The following is a 16059-nucleotide window of genomic DNA, read 5'->3' on the forward strand; positions in this document are numbered from 1 at the left end:
ACTTTGGGCAAAGTTTTTCCTATGCTTCCACAAAGAACCCTGTAGTTATGTGTCAGCACTGAAGGCCTTTGTATACTGGACATTTCAAATTTAAGATAATCCGGGGTTCTTTTGCCTGCCTGGACATCTCTAATGGAAAGCACCGAGGAGCAAGGCCCAGTGGAGATGGCTAGGGTCACTGCGGGTGCAGGTCAACCTACTCGCACCTTTGAAGATATTATGGCTCTGACCAACAACTCGGAGCGTCTGATGGCCAGTGTCAACTCCAATCTGGACGCCCTCAACGGAGCTCTGGATCGGTTGGAAGAGCGCACGGAGCGAGTGCTTCTGGAGCTAAGGCACCTAATCGATTCGGAGGACCAAGAATTCCATGATGGGTGCGGAGATCACAATTCCATGGCATAGGCAAAGGGCCCAATGGACAAGTTGTGGATACAAATTCAAGTAGAAGGAACAGTCGTGCCGAAAAACTTCGCGGGGGCACAAAATATCCATAAAACCAAAGGCCGACAGTGAAGTTTGTTTGTTTTTTATGAGAGGAACTGTAACCCTAGCGCACAAATAATTAGTGGGCTATTTTTATCGGGCGATGCTGCTGATGCCGCTGCGCCTGCGCATTGAAGTGAGTGCAGGTGCTGGGGGTCTCCGGCTCCATAATTGTAATTAGAATTTTCTCCGGGGGCTGATGCACATGTTGCATTTGAAGATTTCAGCGTGCACTTAATCACTTGACTCGTCGTCATCACCATATGGGGTCGTTTTTTTCTGTTTTGTTTTCGCTTCATTGTCTTTATTTTTTTTTGTTTGTGGGTCGCGGAGCATCTGAAGATAAACATATAAAAAGATATTCAATCCGATATAACCTGTTGTCGAAAGCCGAAAAATATGCCACATAAGCTGCTGGAACAACTGGCACTCGTCTGCGTTTAATTAACAATTAATTAAATTTTAATTTGCACTGCACAATGCCGATGGCATTGCTGACTATAATGTTAATGCGACAGATGGACCAGCATACGCCGGAGAAATCCCTGCCATTTGCCGTGGTAATTCTTCATTAATCGGGCACGGAACGAAATTGCTGGAAAAGTGAGGCAGAGCCGCCAAACCTAATTGCAAGTTATGAATATCTCATCGAATATTAAATCGATGGCTATCGTTTAACTCCGACAAGCCACGACCAATGTCCATGTCCGCGTCCATGATGAGGGCGATGAATGGCCATGATTGTGCACACACATACGCGTATTTGCGTGTGTATCGATGGCTGTCCGCCGTTTGTCCCGGCGGAAGTGGCGACACTTAATTGCGTATTGAGTGCATTTTCAATTTTTATTGAGCGCTGAGCGCCAAGCGCGTCGAACTGAATCCATCCGAGAATTGTGCTGCGGTGCGGCCTGGTCATTAAATCTGCGGCCGTCGCTGCTGCGAAGTAGGCTACGAAATCGCAAATTGCCGGCATACCGCATCACTCCCGGCTACGGGCTCCCGGCCCGCCAGTCTCCCCGTAATTCTGAAACTCATTAACCGTATCTAGAGTGCGATAACCACGCAATAATCGATGCTGAAACATGCCATCTCTTTATCATTTCAAAGCACATGCAAAAATATTCAAAGACACCCGAACCTTGAGTTCAGTCTTGAGATGTGATCGCAGCGAAAGGGTGCCTCAAAATGGATAAAACTCTAAGATGGTTAGCCATCACAATACTGACCTGTTTTATGGGTCATGGTACTTTATCAGTGGAGTTTAAAGAATGCGCCAGTGCCCCGAAAATAGGCGCTTACGTAGCCAGCTTAAGTAACTGCTCCAAATACATATACTGCGCCGGGCCTGGCTCCTTCGAGGCGGAGTGTCTGGCAGGTAATTTTTACGATGACCAGCTGGATCGTTGTGTGGATCAGAAACTGGTTAAAAGATGTCAATCCCAGGCCCCTGGTATCAAAATTTCCACAACCACAACCAGGTCCCCAATGTCCAAGCCCACGTCGGCTGTGAAAACAACCCAACCCTTGGCCATAACCCTGAGAAACCTTTCGAATGCCGGTCCGTGCTATCCATATATGGTTTGTTATGAAGGGGCTGGTATTCCGAAAGCCTGCACTCCTGCCCAGCTAGCATCCTGCAGCCGAAGGCAATCGCCAGAAATAATCACCAACTGTACAACCGGAGTGTATGGATTCATGCCACATCCTCGCAACTGTGCATATTTTTACTACTGCTCCAATGGGTACAAGCTCATCCACCGATGTCCTTGGAACTATACCTGGCACAATGAACGTAGATCTTGCGTCCAGGAGTTGCAGAAGAAGTGCTACAGTCAGGGGCTTAGGCTAAGAAAAAATATGGCTATAAAATCGAATAAAAATTAAATATTATATTTCCACAAAAACATTTCAATATTAGTATTTGTCTTCACTCGAAACTGACCTCTAAATTAAATTTTCCAAAAGCTGAAACTGTAATTTTCTTTACTTGTTAGGAAAATAAATTTACTTTATGTTAAAGATTCATATAAATAGCTAAACATGTACACTCAGTGTAAGCAACAGTTAAGTTAAGAACTGCAAGGGGAAAACAAACAAGCGCTTTCCGCTTAAATGCTCCTGGGATGGGCTGGATGGGGTTTCTGCTGAATGAGGGCTCTGGTCCTATCCCACCTCACTTCCAGTAGAACAGGTGGGAGCTGCGCACGTCGAAGTGGTAGAAGCGCAGTAGCATATAGTCCTGCCACTTGGTTGGCAGCAATCTGATGGGGAGGGAAAACAATAATAATCGTTAGAAATAATCATCAGGCACCGTGGCTAATTTAATTCTCACCTGAGCAGCCATACACTGAGTGCAAATATTTTTGGCACGTACACCATGCGCTCGTTCAGCAGCACGCCCTTGACTATTTTCTCCGCCACATACGGCGTCGACAGGCCGGGATAGCTTTTCGCCACGCTAAAGGGACATTTTGGATGAGCAAGAGGATTGGTTCATCTTTGAAGAGTTCTCACCCCGCATCGCTTAGGAGAGGCAGATCGCCACTAGTCCGCATAAGGTAGGCATTGGCCACAGTGGTGCGGACATAGTCGCAGTCCGAGAGACGCAGTTCCGCCCGCAGCGACTCCATGAAGCCCTCGATTCCATATTTGGTGGCCGTGTAGATGCCAGCTCCTGGCAGGGGCACTAGACCTGTAACATAATAATTTTCAGAATGAGTGATGGACTTAAAAACTCATACAAAGCCAAAAGTTACCTGCCAAAGCATTTACCGCCACCAGGTGACCTGATTTCCGGGTAATCATCTTGGGAAGGAACTCCTTGGTGGTCTGCAATTAAAATTGAAAAATCATCAATACATCAGAAACTAGCAATCACTAAATTTCTATAGTTTGTTTGTAGTTGATTGTAAAGAGGTACTTTATTTTAAGCTCAAATGGGAATTTGCTTCAAAAAATAGGATCAATATAAGATAAGTGGAAAGCAATTTATGTAAAACCTCCTCTTAAATATGAGAAGGCTTCATACTCTTACCTTCATATGAAAATAAATACATACATCTATAAAAAGTCTTACCATAATATAAGAGCCAAGATTAAGTTGAAGAATAGTATCTATTTCATCGCTTTTTAGAGACGGCGTGGAAGTCATGGGCATGAGGGAGGCATTATTGACAAGGATATCAACTGGACCCAGTTCCTTCTCTACCTTGGCAGCCATTAGTTGCAGTTCCCGAGGCGATGAGACATCGTTCTGTTTAAGAAAAAAACAAAATTTAGTTTTAAAAGAAAAAGTATAGTTTTAGTTGGATGTAACCTTGTAGGCCTTGGCCACACAACGGGGAATCTTGGAGAGTAGCTCCACTGTTTCATAGCAGCCCTTGGAGTTGACATCCACCACTGCCAGTTTACAGCCCCGCCGCGCCAGCTCCAGGCAGATCTCGCGACCCAGGCCACTGCCCCCGCCGGTCACCTGTGAGATAAGAAAGATGAAATCACAGTTTACTCTCATTACAATTATACAAATTAATTAGCTTAATTTACAAACAATCAACTGGGGCTAATGCGCCTTGCATTGAACAAAAAGCCCATTTACCAGCAATTATGTAGCGGCGGTAGTTGAATGAATGACATTACTCATACGCCCGGTAGGCCAACCCTCTCAGGCACAATTGAATGACTTTTGACCGTAATTAAACCGAAATTTGAGTGACCTCAGTCGGTAGGGGGTGCTTCGATTGTATGATTGTGATGCAAACCAAAACTTTGGCACGTTCGTTCAAAAAAAATGTTTGAAAACAATAACATGTCATCGGCACATGGCAGTGCGCAGTTGTTTTTGTAGTCACTTTGGTGGTTATAGCATGGCTGAAGAATTTCAATATCATATGCAAATTAACTAGTACTAGCATTTGTTTTTTATCTACGCATCTGTCAGATACCCGGCGGCGCCGCATGCTGGAGACACATTCTTCTCCCAGCCCTTGCCGAAGCCGTTTTTTGTTTACATTCCAGTCGGCAGCAAACGTCACCGATCGTGTTCGGACTGAAAACAAAAGTGAAGTTCCTAAGCTTTGCATTTTTGCGCCTTTCGGTTTGTCTTATTGTGTATTTTGCGACGCAAAACCAGTTTGCGGCTGGCAGGGGCGCCGATTACCCGGGGGATCCCTAAATCTAGTCAAAACAATCAAAATTATCTTGTTAAGTTCATCTGGTAATTAAGTCGCTTCTCACAACTAGCCTGAGAGTTTTCCCTTACATTACTCCACTGTAGACTCGGCCGAAAGCGTGTATCTTTATCTCGTGATATGTGCAACTGTGTTTGGAGTACTCCTATCTGAGAGAACAATCGTAAAAGTTGAGACTAAAATAAAAATCGAGCTATAATGACTCATTAATACGCTACGTGTGCTGCCCACGTCTTAGCCGAGAATGGAATGGAATGCTTATGAAGCCCGAAAAATTCGATCAGGTTCGTTGCATCGCATCATCTCCAGTCGCCAGACTGTCACCTACTCACTTAAACCTTGACCGAAGACGACCGCCAATTGACTTTTTCTTAACTAGAGCGCGATGTGCGCGCCTCCTCCGATCAGTGTCAGACTGTCCATATGCGATTAATGGGCCGCGATGAGGGAAACATGATTATTTCGAAATTTAATTACACTCGGACAGAGGGTATATTTACATGGAAATGATGCCACATTAGCTGAAGTAACCACAAATCCCAAACAGTTGGCCAACCAATCCAATGAGCTGGTGCCAAACGCATAAATATTTACTCAAGTAATACCCCGATCATTGGCCGCACCCTCTCTAGATGACACAAAAAAAAATAATAATAAAAAAATAAATGGGAAAAAAGCGGTTTGGAAAACGCTGTGGTGAGAGTGGGCCAAAGGTGGGAGTGGAATTGGTGGTGGGCCGTCACTGGAAAAGAAAAGTGCGTGACGTTTCGTTTCGTTGCGCTGCAGTGTCGCCACCAAAAAGTTTGTATCTCTCAGATACCATCTGTCGAATGTGAGCTTACCAGTGCCACCTTGCCACTGACATCCTTTTCCTTCAAGCCCAAAGCAAACAGGTAATCCAAAAGATGCTTGAGCAGGACAGCAAACAGAATCAGGGGCAGCAGCAAGACAAATACGATGATTTTTAAGTTAAAGATGGCTCGAGTGGTTTCGTCATTCCGCTGCGCCTGCGCTGCAACCTGGGCGGCGGTGGGCGTGGCCGTAGAGGTAGCCGGAGTTGGAGTCACTGTTCCAGAACCCGCCGGCACCTGGGTGGTGGTACGCGTTATAGTCGTGGTTGTAGCTGTCTCCACCATCACTGCAGCAGCTCCACCATACACACACCGACACTCACAAAAACGAGGTAAAACGGTTCGTTTTCAGCCAAGATATTTTCGCGGTCGTCGCGTATATGGCTTATATGGCTATTTAAATCGACTCCAAACAGCTGCAACGCGACGTGCCGGCAAAACGAAGATCGGGCACTAATACGGGAACGACAACGTCAACTGCCAACGCCAACAACCGAATGCGAATCTAAAAGCCAAACTACAATACTTGGGCCGCGCCAGCTTTCAACCGACTCATTCCACATCGAGTGAAGATCGCTCGTCGCTATCTGGTTTGTATCTACGACTGCAGATTTGAGTGGGCAGTGGGCCCCTTTGAGTGGAATCGAATCGGCCGTGGACTCGGAATGGAGTTGCAGTCTCTCGCGGTTTCACCTGACGTCTCTACCGGGCTTTCTGTTTTTAATTTTCGTGTTTAATTCCATTGTTTTCCCCGGGCCCCGTGCTATGTGTTGTATGGTAAGATAAGAGATCGGCGCTGTTTACTTTCCCTTTATCTTGGGCCATAAACATAGGTAACCTTTGGGGGAATAAGTTGGGAACCAACAGCTTCCCGCGAGTCTCAGTTACTGCTGAATCATAATCAGCAGCCACCTACTGAACGTCACCCACTCTGGGTTTGGTCACAAGCTAATATAATATTTTATTGCAGTATTTCCGAGATTTATGCCTCGTACACAGGGAGAATATATCTGAATTCCACTTAAATTAAAGTTAAAAATATTAAAATTATTTTTCAAAATCCATCACTTTTTCTATCAATTTTAAAATATTTATAGAAATTACCTTAAGAATCTCTAACCAAAAACACTATTTTTCTCCGTGTATCTCAAAGACCCCGCATTAAGCTCAAAACTTGACTCAAAGCTTTTATGGAACTCAAGCCAAAACTGCTTCGTTAGGCACCCGCCGAACGAGAATCGAGTGATGTGGCTGGGTTGGTGAGCATTTCTGTCGACCCATTTTCGTGGTGCCAAACTGGTAAAGCAGCCAAAGAGAAAAAGGAAAGGCCCCAAATGGAAGCCGATACATCCGCTTCTGCATGCAATATGGCCACGGAGAGATTCCTATTCCACTACAATTATGGCATATTAAAATTGCCGTGCCCTAGGTCAATGAACAGCACCAGAGTAAACATAGCTACTGCCTACTTGCCGCATGTGGCAAAAAATCCAAAAGTCGCCTGCAGCTGCACCGCAATTTCAACATCTGTTTTTTTTTTTTTTATCTTAGACTGCAATTTTTTTTTGCATCCTCGCACATGTGCAGCGTTGGCAAACGCATGCGCCCCGTTTAAGATAGTTTTTTAAGCAACGATCTAAAACCAAAGACGCACAGATAGGAGTATAAATAAAATATGTAGATGCAGCGCCAAGCGATTTTGACATATTTGCAGACTTGCAGAGACGGAGACGGAGCCGTGCCGGATAAAAAGGAGCATTGACCGCACAAGCCACACATGTCACATGGCTAGGCCATAGCATGCGCTATACTGTACTCCACGTACAGTACGGTCTGCCACAAGCGTACAGCACGAGGCTCTTCTTAGTCACTCATTATTGGAAAACGAAGGTTTAACCTCTAGAAGGTCGATACACATTTTCATTTTCAGGAATTTATTTCTTACATTTAAATACAAATCCAACAGTCACATATTGGAATATCAAAATATCCATCCAATTCTACTCCTCCTTCCCGCATAAAAAATATTATCATTTTGAAATATCGCATTTACAAAGGCTCTCAAACATTAACCTACGAGCTCCGACAACTTCTATGAATGTCTCTTAGTGTCTTAAATAAATCACGTGGATCTTAAGCTTAGGTGTTGAACTCTTCTCAGTGGGTCATGGCAACTCATAGGCACGTTCTGAAAACGAAATTAAATCAGTTAATACCAATTACTAAAGAGAAATTCATAAAAATATTTTACTTTTTAGTTTTAAAAGACTTTGGGCATAGCTGCGCAGACGGTCTTTGTTCGGACTGCGCAGCACTTTAGTGGCCGCCTCCTTGACCATGCCTTCGATGCTGTCCAGGAGCCACTCCTTGTTGGGAACGGTAATGGACAGCTGGTATTTTCCATTATCGGTTTGAGACACATCCCAATTTTGAGGCAGTCCTCGGTGGGTGGCATTATAGCTGTCATTACTTGCGGTCTCCTCCTTGATGTGCATCGACTCAGCGAGCCGGCGCGACTTGGGCGGATGGTCCTCCGTATCATCCTCCTCAGTATCGCTTTCATGAATTTTGCGCTTCAACGCACCTTTTTGGCGTTCTTCCTGTTTGTGGTCGCGTTTCGGGCACGTACAGACTTTAACATTTAAATAGTCCTGTCCAACAATATCACCACTGAAAGGGAAAAGCCATAAATAAATAATTATACCATAATTCCATAATATAGATAGCTCTCAATGTATTTTTTATTACTTTACCTCGCATTCTCCAAACAAAAGACCAAGCAGCTCTCCTTTCGACCAAAACATGAATTTTGACATACAAAATTAAATGCTAGGGTCTGACGCACGTATCCGCCACTTCGACTCCCTGACCGGGACACATTCAAAGGAACTAGAACGGAATAGCGTTCGGAAATACCTTTGCCCTGAGCTGTTCCACAATAAATGGTATTGGGATTCAAGCACCGCAGTAGGTTTTCCCGCTCTTTCTCATTGTGATCTGTAACTGAAAATGGAAATGCGAATATTTAAAAGGACTTGTTAGTAGACCAAAGAGTGGACTCACGTGGCTCTACACTGAGGTGATTCTGGCAACGCAGCACTGGGCCACTGACATCTTTGACAAAACAAAGAAAAACGCGCAGATTCAGCGGCTGAATGGGCATCCTAGCTTTAAATTGTATATCTACGTTGAAAACCTTGTTCATTCGGATGTATAGTTTATTCAGCGTTTTAGAGACGGTCCAATCCGACTTGGGTGGCTCTACCAAGTCAAAGCTGAAGTTGTAGCCACCAGTGTTGTGTTTCTCTATTTTTGGGAGAGTGCTGACCTGAGCCTGGATGTCCTGCAGAATCATCTCGCGCAGCACAGATTGCTGGAAAGTATATAAAAATAAAAAAGATAATTACCAAAAACAGGGGATTAATATGGAGTTCGAACTTTTCGTTCGTAGAGCTGGTAGAGCTTCATGTTTTTGCCTGACTAGTTATTGACTAAATTGGTGTTTTGTTTTGCTCTTGTCTTTCACAAGAGAATGCAACTTGTTTCTAATCTGCCAGATAAGAATATTCGAAATGTGCGAATCAGTTCTCTGGGTAAAAGTGAATTCTCTTGAATGTGACGTCATGTCAGTCTTATGAAATTGCTACCCATATGAGTCTGAGTCACACGGGACTTTTGGTCATTTTATCGTTTAGTGCCGAGTCGGGCGCATGCGCAGTTGATGTTTAGCCTTCTAGCTGGCCGCAAGGCATGTGCGATGTGTCCAGATAGTGTCTTTATTTTTGACAGTTGGCCGGATGGCATCAGCGCGATGAGGACTAAAACAATTAGGCCACTATTAGTAGCTCCATATCAACTGTTCCGACAAGATGAACATGTCCAGCGATTCGACCCATCGTAGCATGGTGAAGTTCCTAACAATCACACTGGTAGCCCTTATGACAATGTTTGGGCTCCTATCCAACCGATACTATTCTCGCAGCCGTCAGAAGTTCAGATTCTCAAGGATATATCTCGCTTATGACATGTTCTGGACTGTTGGATTTACATTAATCTATGGACATCAGATTGTGAGGGAATACTACCAAGGTCAGATTAACCTTCGAGATGCCATCACGCTCTACAGTTACATGAACATCACAGTGGCGGTTATTAACTTTATAACACAAATGATGATAAGTGACCATGTGGCCAAGACGATGAGTGCCGTCCCATTTTTCGAGACTCTGCGGAAGTTTCGCCTCAATAGCAAATCCCTCTACATTTCTATTTCGACGGCTTTGATCAAAGCTATTGGCTTCCCCTTCATCTTGGAGGTGGCATTTATCCTTCAACAACGACGCCTGCATCCCGAACTGAGCTTAATTTGGACCATATACAGACTGTTTCCGTTGGTCATCTCGAACCTATTGAATAATTGTTTTTATGGAGCAATGATTGTAGTCCTGGAAGTTCTCAAGGCCCTGAATTTGCGTGTGGAATCGGTTCTTAAAGAAGTTAATATATTGCAGAGGGAGGAGCAGTTAAAGTTGAACACCACCTACTATCGCATGCAGAGATTTTGCTCCTTGGCCGATGAACTGGACAATCTGGCCATCTACTACAAGTTAATATATGTTCATGCCGGAAAATACCTAAGTCCTATGTCGCTTTCCATGATCCTGTCACTGATTTGTCACCTATTGGGAATGACAGTTGGATTCTACAGTCTATACTACGCCGTGGCGGATACTTTCATTGGCGGAAAACCATACGACGGTTTGGGATCACTGATAAACCTGGTTTTTCTGTTCATTTCGCTAGCGGAAATCACCCTACTGACCCACTTGTGCAACAACTTGTTGATTGCTACCCAAAGAACTGGCACACTTCTGCAGGACATGAACCTGCGGCACGCAGACCCCCGCTTTCGAAAATCTGTCCACGATTTCACCCTATTTGTGACACTAAGTCGATTCAAGATCAAGCCTTTGGGTTTGTATGAACTAGACATGACCCTGATTATGAATGTCTTCTCCACGGTGGCCAGCTTTGTGCTCATCCTGGTGCAAGCGGATCTCTCGCAACGGTTTAGGATGCTCTAGGACGTGGTACCCACCTGACTGAACTGCATGAGGTTTCCGGACTGTAAGTATTTGAAAAACATTAGTGGTTGAACCATGTGGTTTGCCCGAATATACTCACATTCAATCCTTGCAGGAAGGCCATCGGCTCGGTAGTTCTGTAGAGGATTAAATTAATGATTTAAAGACGTTGATCACTTTTATGCAAGTACTCACAAGTCACCCGTGTCCGCGACAGCCTTTTCAATGCCTTCCGATGCTGCCTCCGGGGCCGATCCCAAGGATGCTTCATTGGCCGTTGATTGGTATTCCTCGTCAGAGTCGTGGCTGTTGCGGAGAACCACATTTTAAGTTAGTCAAAAATCGTGTGTAAGGCGATCCAGTAATCTTAGCTACAAATACAATCAAATCGCGACGTGAATGGTGCATGTACATGCGTGTTGCTTCATGCATGTTTACGTCCGGGAACCATTCTGCAATACCTGACTTTGTGCCATGACATTGGCTGGGAAATGTACATTTCAATAATTTAGTGCTTTAAAATTACAATCAGGATAAAACGCAATAAAAGGATCTAAGTACGAGAGCGGTAAAAACTAGGAAGAGACCGTGGAAGTGGGATTTTGCCAGTCACAGCGCATCGGATATAGTTGTGCAGCCAAATATCGGATATCGTCAAGGGCGGGTTTTTTTAAAAATCTCACCGTTCGGGGAGTGTTTGGTAGCTTTTGTTAACATCAGTCCATGTTCCTGTATCACTGACATATATCCTGGAGGGCAAAGCCACAATTCCAGCCGAATTATTTTGAAGCTCATTCAAGCTGGATTGGTTACTGTTAGACGCAAAAAGAGCGCTGGCATCAGGGAAGTTCACAGGCGACTCCACTGGAAACAAATCACTGTCGAAGATGGGGCTCAAGTCCACACCCGACGGATCGTCGAAGAAGTAAGTTTGGCTGTTGGTTCTTGAAATGGTGCAAGAATTCCTGTCGGGACGATTAGGATTCATTTTTGACAACTTTCTGAAAAACGACTTGATTCTTACTGGTTGATGATCATCGTAAACGATGACGATGCTTGCAAAGACATCTTGCGAGGTTCAAATGTTCCAAATTATGCGTCAAACTCTTTTTGGATGGATATTTTCAAGAAATAACCAAGAAAACGAATTGCGCTTATTACTGTGCGCGAAGTTTCTAAAAAGTTTAGTACTGTAAAACGCCACTAAATATCGATAACCAAACAATCTTATAAAATATCGATAAGAAAAAAAAATAATTCGATAAAAAGCGCCAGAATTTAAAACAACAATTTTAATATTTATTTAGCGACTAATCAATTTCACTGTTGGTTTTGTTCCAAATAACTGAAACTGGTTGCCAAGAACGTGCCCTGGAGTATCTGCGTAGATTTCCATATGAACGACGGGTCCTATAAATAAACCATACCCTTTTACTGAAAAATAAAACTCAAATATTTTGTAGATTAGGCTTATGTAGCTATGGCATATATTTACAATTACAAAACAGTACAAAAAAGCATTCTTAGCACAAGGACTATAAAGCTTTAATATTTCACAGAATTTTCTTCACTAGGTGTAATGTCTGTAGCTCGATTTTGGGCCTCGGTGACATTGGTGAGGTCAGAGGTCGAGGACTCTTTGGTGTGCCTGAAGGATATACAAAGGAACAGCACAAAAATGATAAGTTTACAGTGGAAATAGTTTTGATAATATTATTTTACAAAAGTTGTGCGGAGAAATATTTTAAAACAAACCAAATATTACCTGTAAAACACATAGTGCTGAAGCATAAAGAACACATCAAATAGAACAGAAAATAGACCCAAACCGAACTTGGTCGGATCACCAAACAATGAAGCCCAATCATCTGGAAAAAGAATTTACATTTTAATATAAGAGCTCAAATATTGTTATCCTTTTCCTACCATAATTGTGAGCATTTAGGATCATCTGAAGCATGCTTAGAGTGCCGCCAGTGAAATCCAGCAGGATGTTACCAATACTCCAGCCAGACGTGCTTTTCCTGCGATAGTTCATCAAAGCTTGGGGCACATACTTAATAATGGTGATCGTCAGCTTGACATAACTGCAGTAGTACAAAAAGTCAAGCCAGTGGATGACTCCACCGCCAGCCAGACCGGCTGAGACCACCACCACCACGGCAAAGATGCCCAGAATGCCATAGGCGATAAATGAAACTCTTTGTTGTCCCCTCTGGAATAATAAAAAAAATGAACATTTCATTTTAAAATAAAAGTTAAATATTTTGACAAATATTCTTGCCTCATAAATGAAACACTGTATTATCGTTATACAGGTTGCAAACATGGCGTGCAGTGAGAAAACCACATCATTAAGCAACACCGGATTCAGGCCACGAGGATGACGCTCCTCGTACTCGTCCTGCAGTCCAGAAATAAAGTACAGACCGCAATTGAACATGCTGTACAGAGTGAAGCCAACAATGTTTAGGGTGAGGAAGTCAAAGTTCAGTCCCTCCACGGATTTGCGACGGTAGTTGATCCAGATCTGCGGATAAAAGGACACTGACCAGGCGGCAAAGTAAATCCATCCAAAAACAATCGAAGTGTAGATAAGGCCTCGATTTTTCGCCACCGTTACTCTCAGAAAAACGTCATCCACTCTGGAAGATATAATATTTAATATGGGTAACTAACTAAGCCAATGTATGTATAATACTAACATCGCCTGATTGGCTTCCTGATCACTGGAGGCCGTCACTTGGACATAGCCAGCATTTAGACCCGTTATGACCACCGATTGGTTCTGATTACTACCGGAAGGATAATCAAAAGAGTCAGGATCCAGTCTCAAATGATCGTCCGAATCCGTCTTTAGAGTAACTCGCACATTTTGCTCCAACAATTCGCTGTAATTTTAAATAGTTGGGGTTAAGATGTAATTAGATTTAATAACTGGCCATTGGAACTTACTAGGCATATACCACGAATGTCTCGTTTGTGTTCAGGAGAACGGTGATGTCATGGGAATCGACGGTAAGCCGACCGGTTTGTCCATTTCCCAGGCCAGCTGTTGGTGAAAGAATCCGTCTTATTAGCCCATCCCATATCTGGAGTAAATGATGGAAAATCTCACCTGCAGCCAGAACCAGAAGGAGTACCAACGCCAGGTCCATTCTTGATTTGTTGCTTTTCTGATTCAGTCGAATGTTTTGAGGCCTGCTGGCATTTTCTTCGGGCCAACTGAAGGGTATCGATGTAATTGAAAATTAAATCAATTGATCAATTTACACCAATAAAGGAGAGTTGCGGGAAAGGAGTTGTCTGGCTGAGTTTAAAATGCAAATTTATGAGCTCCCGCTGACATTTGAAATGAATGCTTTCTAGTATTCGCTGAAATATGTGTGGCACTTTTTTATCAATCTACCTGTGTTTCGCTCTACTTTTGAGATAAAATTGCTATGCGATGGAGAGGGGCAACCTTCAAAAATTCTCGCTCAATGTTACAACTTTGCAATTAGAACAATTTTTTGTTGTTTTTTTGCCCGGCCCACGAATCCGAGCACATACCTAATAATGTAGTTTGGTCACAGCAGGAAATGATTGTTCTGTAGGCTTTGTCGGTCAGTCGTAAAAACAAAAGATTCCAGACTTTTATATGACGGTTATATTGGATCCATTGGGAGGACCGTGACATGGCATTAAATAAAGGCGCGTGAGAACTGGCTTATCTCAAGCAATACCATACATAGTACCTGATAGTGTCAATCGCTTTTTTCGAATTATTGCGGCAGTACACCTCGGACCTATAGATTGGGCAATGCAGCTCTCAGATAAGAAAGACAATTCATTAAGTCTATTAAATTAAAAAGAAATTCTAGGAGTTTCATATTTTTTTATTTTAAAATGAATCTTAATTAACCTACACTGATCTCAATATTATTGCACTGCATTTTCCAAAAATCTCTCTAAATCTTTTCGTAGAAACGTGTAACGTTCTTCTGGGTAAGTAATCAGAGTTTATTAAACTGATAATAACAGGTTGGGAAAACCAACTGTTTCAATACCCGTCTAACAAATATACATAATTCAACACACGAGTCTGATCGAATATTTGTTTTTATTTTCTTTTTTTTTGCGTCTGTTTTAGCCGGATTAGAACTTTCACTGGCGGCTGGGAAAGCAGTGTGTGACTGATTCCAGATATCCCGACCAAAACCGCGATAAAACCCATCCAGAACTGGGTGTTTACCAAGTCATAAACATCACTCATCCGTCGGACGACACTCACCCGCGTTAAAACCAAAATTAAACAATACTCCTAACTGACAATTAAGCTTGAAATGAACGGCGGTGGCAATGTCATTTGGTACCGATGGCGTCTCTCCAGCAACTGAACGCGCGCATGAATGGAGCCGTATAAATAATGGATGGAGCTATGGAGCTCGAGGGCTTGGGGAACTGGGTGGTGGTGGACGGTGGAGCCGTGCAGTCGCCGCGCAGCCGGCGTCGACGCAAAGGCAACAACAGAAACTCTTATATTTTATGATATTTTTTTTTTCTGTTCTTTAAGAACCCTTCAGCTCAGGTACTTCAGGTACTTTAGTTTCCAAAAAAAAAAGTGAGTAATTACAAAAAATGAGGATTACTTTTGTTAGCAAAATAATAAACCATTCAAATATAATGGTCATTGTATAAAAAAAGTAATAAAAATCTAATATTAGATTTCGTTAACTTAAAGGGGACTATCTAAGAACTCTATCTAATGGCAATAAATGGATTAACTCTTTAACCGGAAAACTGAAATTCCTAAGAACTAAACCATCCTCGTTTTATGTAATGTCGTTTCGGTTTTATAATCTTTTCAATATCCATTTCTTCAAAATATTTTTTCAGTTAATAGCTTACATTCCCAGATCCAAGTCTGGGTTCCATACTTATGTTAATGACATTCCCCACATTTTCCTATAAATAGAAGAACAAGCTTTGAATGGCGTTATCAGCTGAAGAAACAGTTTCATGGACCTGCAGAAAAAAAGTAAATAAATAAAAGGCACTCAAGTTTTATACTATAGTTTGATAATGTTGTGCGGCGACTCAGAATAATCAAGTTTGACGAAATGGTATACGACCACCCCATCTTCCATAGTATAAATAATGTGTCGGAGTAAACAAACCAAATTATAAGATTCACTTTCTATTGGAGCTTTGTTTCAGTTTTTTTTTGCGTTGGCGATGCAGAATGATCGACGATCCACTTGTGCCAAATGCATAAATTTTTGCAAGCAAATCGAAAACTTGGCATGGAATCGGAAATATGTGCCAAGCCAAGCAAGACTTGGCCGCCTGCGGCTCCACTATAGACCTTATTGTTGATGGTATTGTTTCCTGGAGAGAATCGGACCCCGGCAGCAATCACCCGGTACGGACCGCGGGTGGCTCACCTTACAAGTTGATTACATACCG

At 42.9% G+C, this 16059-nt stretch overlaps 6 protein-coding genes across 10 annotated transcripts; 3 read left to right on the forward strand and 3 right to left on the reverse strand.

Moving 5' to 3' along the window:
* Positions 1 to 24: 24 nt before the first annotated feature.
* LOC108128835 (uncharacterized) lies at positions 25 to 517 on the forward strand. Its single transcript, XM_017246657.3, has one exon. The coding sequence runs from the start codon at positions 133 to 135 to the stop codon at positions 403 to 405; it is 273 nt and encodes a 90-aa protein (XP_017102146.2). The 5' UTR covers positions 25 to 132; the 3' UTR covers positions 406 to 517.
* Positions 518 to 660: 143 nt separating this feature from the next.
* LOC108128834 (uncharacterized) lies at positions 661 to 2405 on the forward strand. Its single transcript, XM_017246656.3, has one exon. It carries the CDS (start codon positions 1675 to 1677, stop codon positions 2371 to 2373), a length of 699 nt encoding a protein of 232 aa, XP_017102145.2. The 5' UTR covers positions 661 to 1674; the 3' UTR covers positions 2374 to 2405.
* On the reverse strand, positions 2359 to 6023 carry LOC108128833 (short-chain dehydrogenase/reductase family 16C member 6). The gene is made up of 7 exons (XM_017246655.3): positions 5519 to 6023; positions 3806 to 3961; positions 3566 to 3742; positions 3246 to 3318; positions 3004 to 3181; positions 2822 to 2947; positions 2359 to 2750 (listed from the first exon to the last, which is right to left on the reverse strand). Exons 1-7 carry the CDS (start codon positions 5810 to 5812, stop codon positions 2663 to 2665), a joined length of 1092 nt encoding a protein of 363 aa, XP_017102144.2. The 5' UTR covers positions 5813 to 6023; the 3' UTR covers positions 2359 to 2662.
* A 29-nt stretch (positions 6024 to 6052) lies between these two features.
* Positions 6053 to 15983, forward strand: Gr94a (Gustatory receptor 94a). 4 transcript variants are annotated; one of them, XR_011443425.1, is made up of 3 exons: positions 6053 to 6304; positions 14744 to 15631; positions 15811 to 15983. XR_011443425.1 is itself a non-coding variant. In XM_017246654.3 (3 exons), the coding sequence occupies exon 2, from the start codon at positions 9397 to 9399 to the stop codon at positions 10609 to 10611; it is 1215 nt and encodes a 404-aa protein (XP_017102143.2). In that variant the 5' UTR covers positions 6053 to 6304; positions 9317 to 9396; the 3' UTR covers positions 10612 to 10654; positions 10727 to 10868. The 4 variants fall into 4 exon arrangements, 3 of the variants coding, with proteins under 3 accessions (XP_017102143.2, XP_070138261.1, XP_070138260.1); XM_017246654.3 differs by lacking the exons at positions 14744 to 15631; positions 15811 to 15983 and adding exons at positions 9317 to 10654; positions 10727 to 10868; XM_070282160.1 differs by lacking the exons at positions 14744 to 15631; positions 15811 to 15983 and adding exons at positions 10039 to 10654; positions 10727 to 10868.
* On the reverse strand, positions 7445 to 11763 carry p53. Of its 2 annotated transcripts, XM_043212277.2 has the most exons (9): positions 11636 to 11763; positions 11295 to 11576; positions 10807 to 10917; positions 10712 to 10748; positions 10626 to 10652; positions 8591 to 8900; positions 8281 to 8530; positions 7779 to 8197; positions 7445 to 7715 (listed from the first exon to the last, which is right to left on the reverse strand). In XM_043212277.2, the coding sequence occupies exons 1-9, from the start codon at positions 11677 to 11679 to the stop codon at positions 7693 to 7695; spliced, it is 1503 nt and encodes a 500-aa protein (XP_043068212.2). In that variant the 5' UTR covers positions 11680 to 11763; the 3' UTR covers positions 7445 to 7692. The 2 variants fall into 2 exon arrangements, with proteins under 2 accessions (XP_043068212.2, XP_017102142.2); XM_017246653.3 differs by lacking the exons at positions 11295 to 11576; positions 11636 to 11763 and adding an exon at positions 11073 to 11214.
* Ctns (lysosomal cystine transporter cystinosin) lies at positions 12067 to 15004 on the reverse strand. Its single transcript, XM_017246691.3, has 8 exons — positions 14885 to 15004; positions 13730 to 13836; positions 13567 to 13663; positions 13317 to 13502; positions 12896 to 13256; positions 12538 to 12826; positions 12377 to 12479; positions 12067 to 12259 (listed from the first exon to the last, which is right to left on the reverse strand). The coding sequence occupies exons 2-8, from the start codon at positions 13767 to 13769 to the stop codon at positions 12157 to 12159; spliced, it is 1179 nt and encodes a 392-aa protein (XP_017102180.2). The 5' UTR covers positions 13770 to 13836; positions 14885 to 15004; the 3' UTR covers positions 12067 to 12156.
* Positions 15984 to 16059: the final 76 nt, after the last annotated feature.

The sequence above is a fragment of the Drosophila bipectinata genome, chromosome 3R (assembly GCF_030179905.1).
Source record: "Drosophila bipectinata strain 14024-0381.07 chromosome 3R, DbipHiC1v2, whole genome shotgun sequence".
Taxonomy (NCBI): domain Eukaryota; kingdom Metazoa; phylum Arthropoda; class Insecta; order Diptera; family Drosophilidae; genus Drosophila; species Drosophila bipectinata.

Coding starts and splice junctions, on each gene's coding strand:
- Gr94a (XM_017246654.3), top strand. CDS start 9,397: ATGAACATGTCCAGCGATTCGACCCATCGTAGCATGGTGAAGTTCCTA.
- Ctns (XM_017246691.3), bottom strand. CDS start 13,769: ATGGACCTGGCGTTGGTACTCCTTCTGGTTCTGGCTGCAG. Junction 13,664..13,729: donor CCTTCTGGTTCTGGCTGCAG/GTGAGATTTTCC, acceptor TTTCACCAACAG/CTGGCCTGGGAAATGGACAA. Junction 12,827..12,895: donor TACAGTGTTTCATTTATGAG/GCAAGAATATTT, acceptor TTATTATTCCAG/AGGGGACAACAAAGAGTTTC.
- LOC108128835 (XM_017246657.3), top strand. CDS start 133: ATGGAAAGCACCGAGGAGCAAGGCCCAGTGGAGATGGCTAGGGTCACT.
- p53 (XM_043212277.2), bottom strand. CDS start 11,679: ATGTCTTTGCAAGCATCGTCATCGTTTACGATGATCATCAACCA. Junction 11,577..11,635: donor TTTACGATGATCATCAACCA/GTAAGAATCAAG, acceptor TCGTCCCGACAG/GAATTCTTGCACCATTTCAA. Junction 8,531..8,590: donor TCACCTCAGTGTAGAGCCAC/GTGAGTCCACTC, acceptor TTCCATTTTCAG/TTACAGATCACAATGAGAAA.
- LOC108128833 (XM_017246655.3), bottom strand. CDS start 5,812: ATGGTGGAGACAGCTACAACCACGACTATAACGCGTACCACCACCCAG. Junction 3,319..3,565: donor ATCTTGGCTCTTATATTATG/GTAAGACTTTTT, acceptor TTTTAATTGCAG/ACCACCAAGGAGTTCCTTCC. Junction 2,751..2,821: donor CTCAGTGTATGGCTGCTCAG/GTGAGAATTAAA, acceptor CCTCCCCATCAG/ATTGCTGCCAACCAAGTGGC.
- LOC108128834 (XM_017246656.3), top strand. CDS start 1,675: ATGGATAAAACTCTAAGATGGTTAGCCATCACAATACTGACCTGTTTT.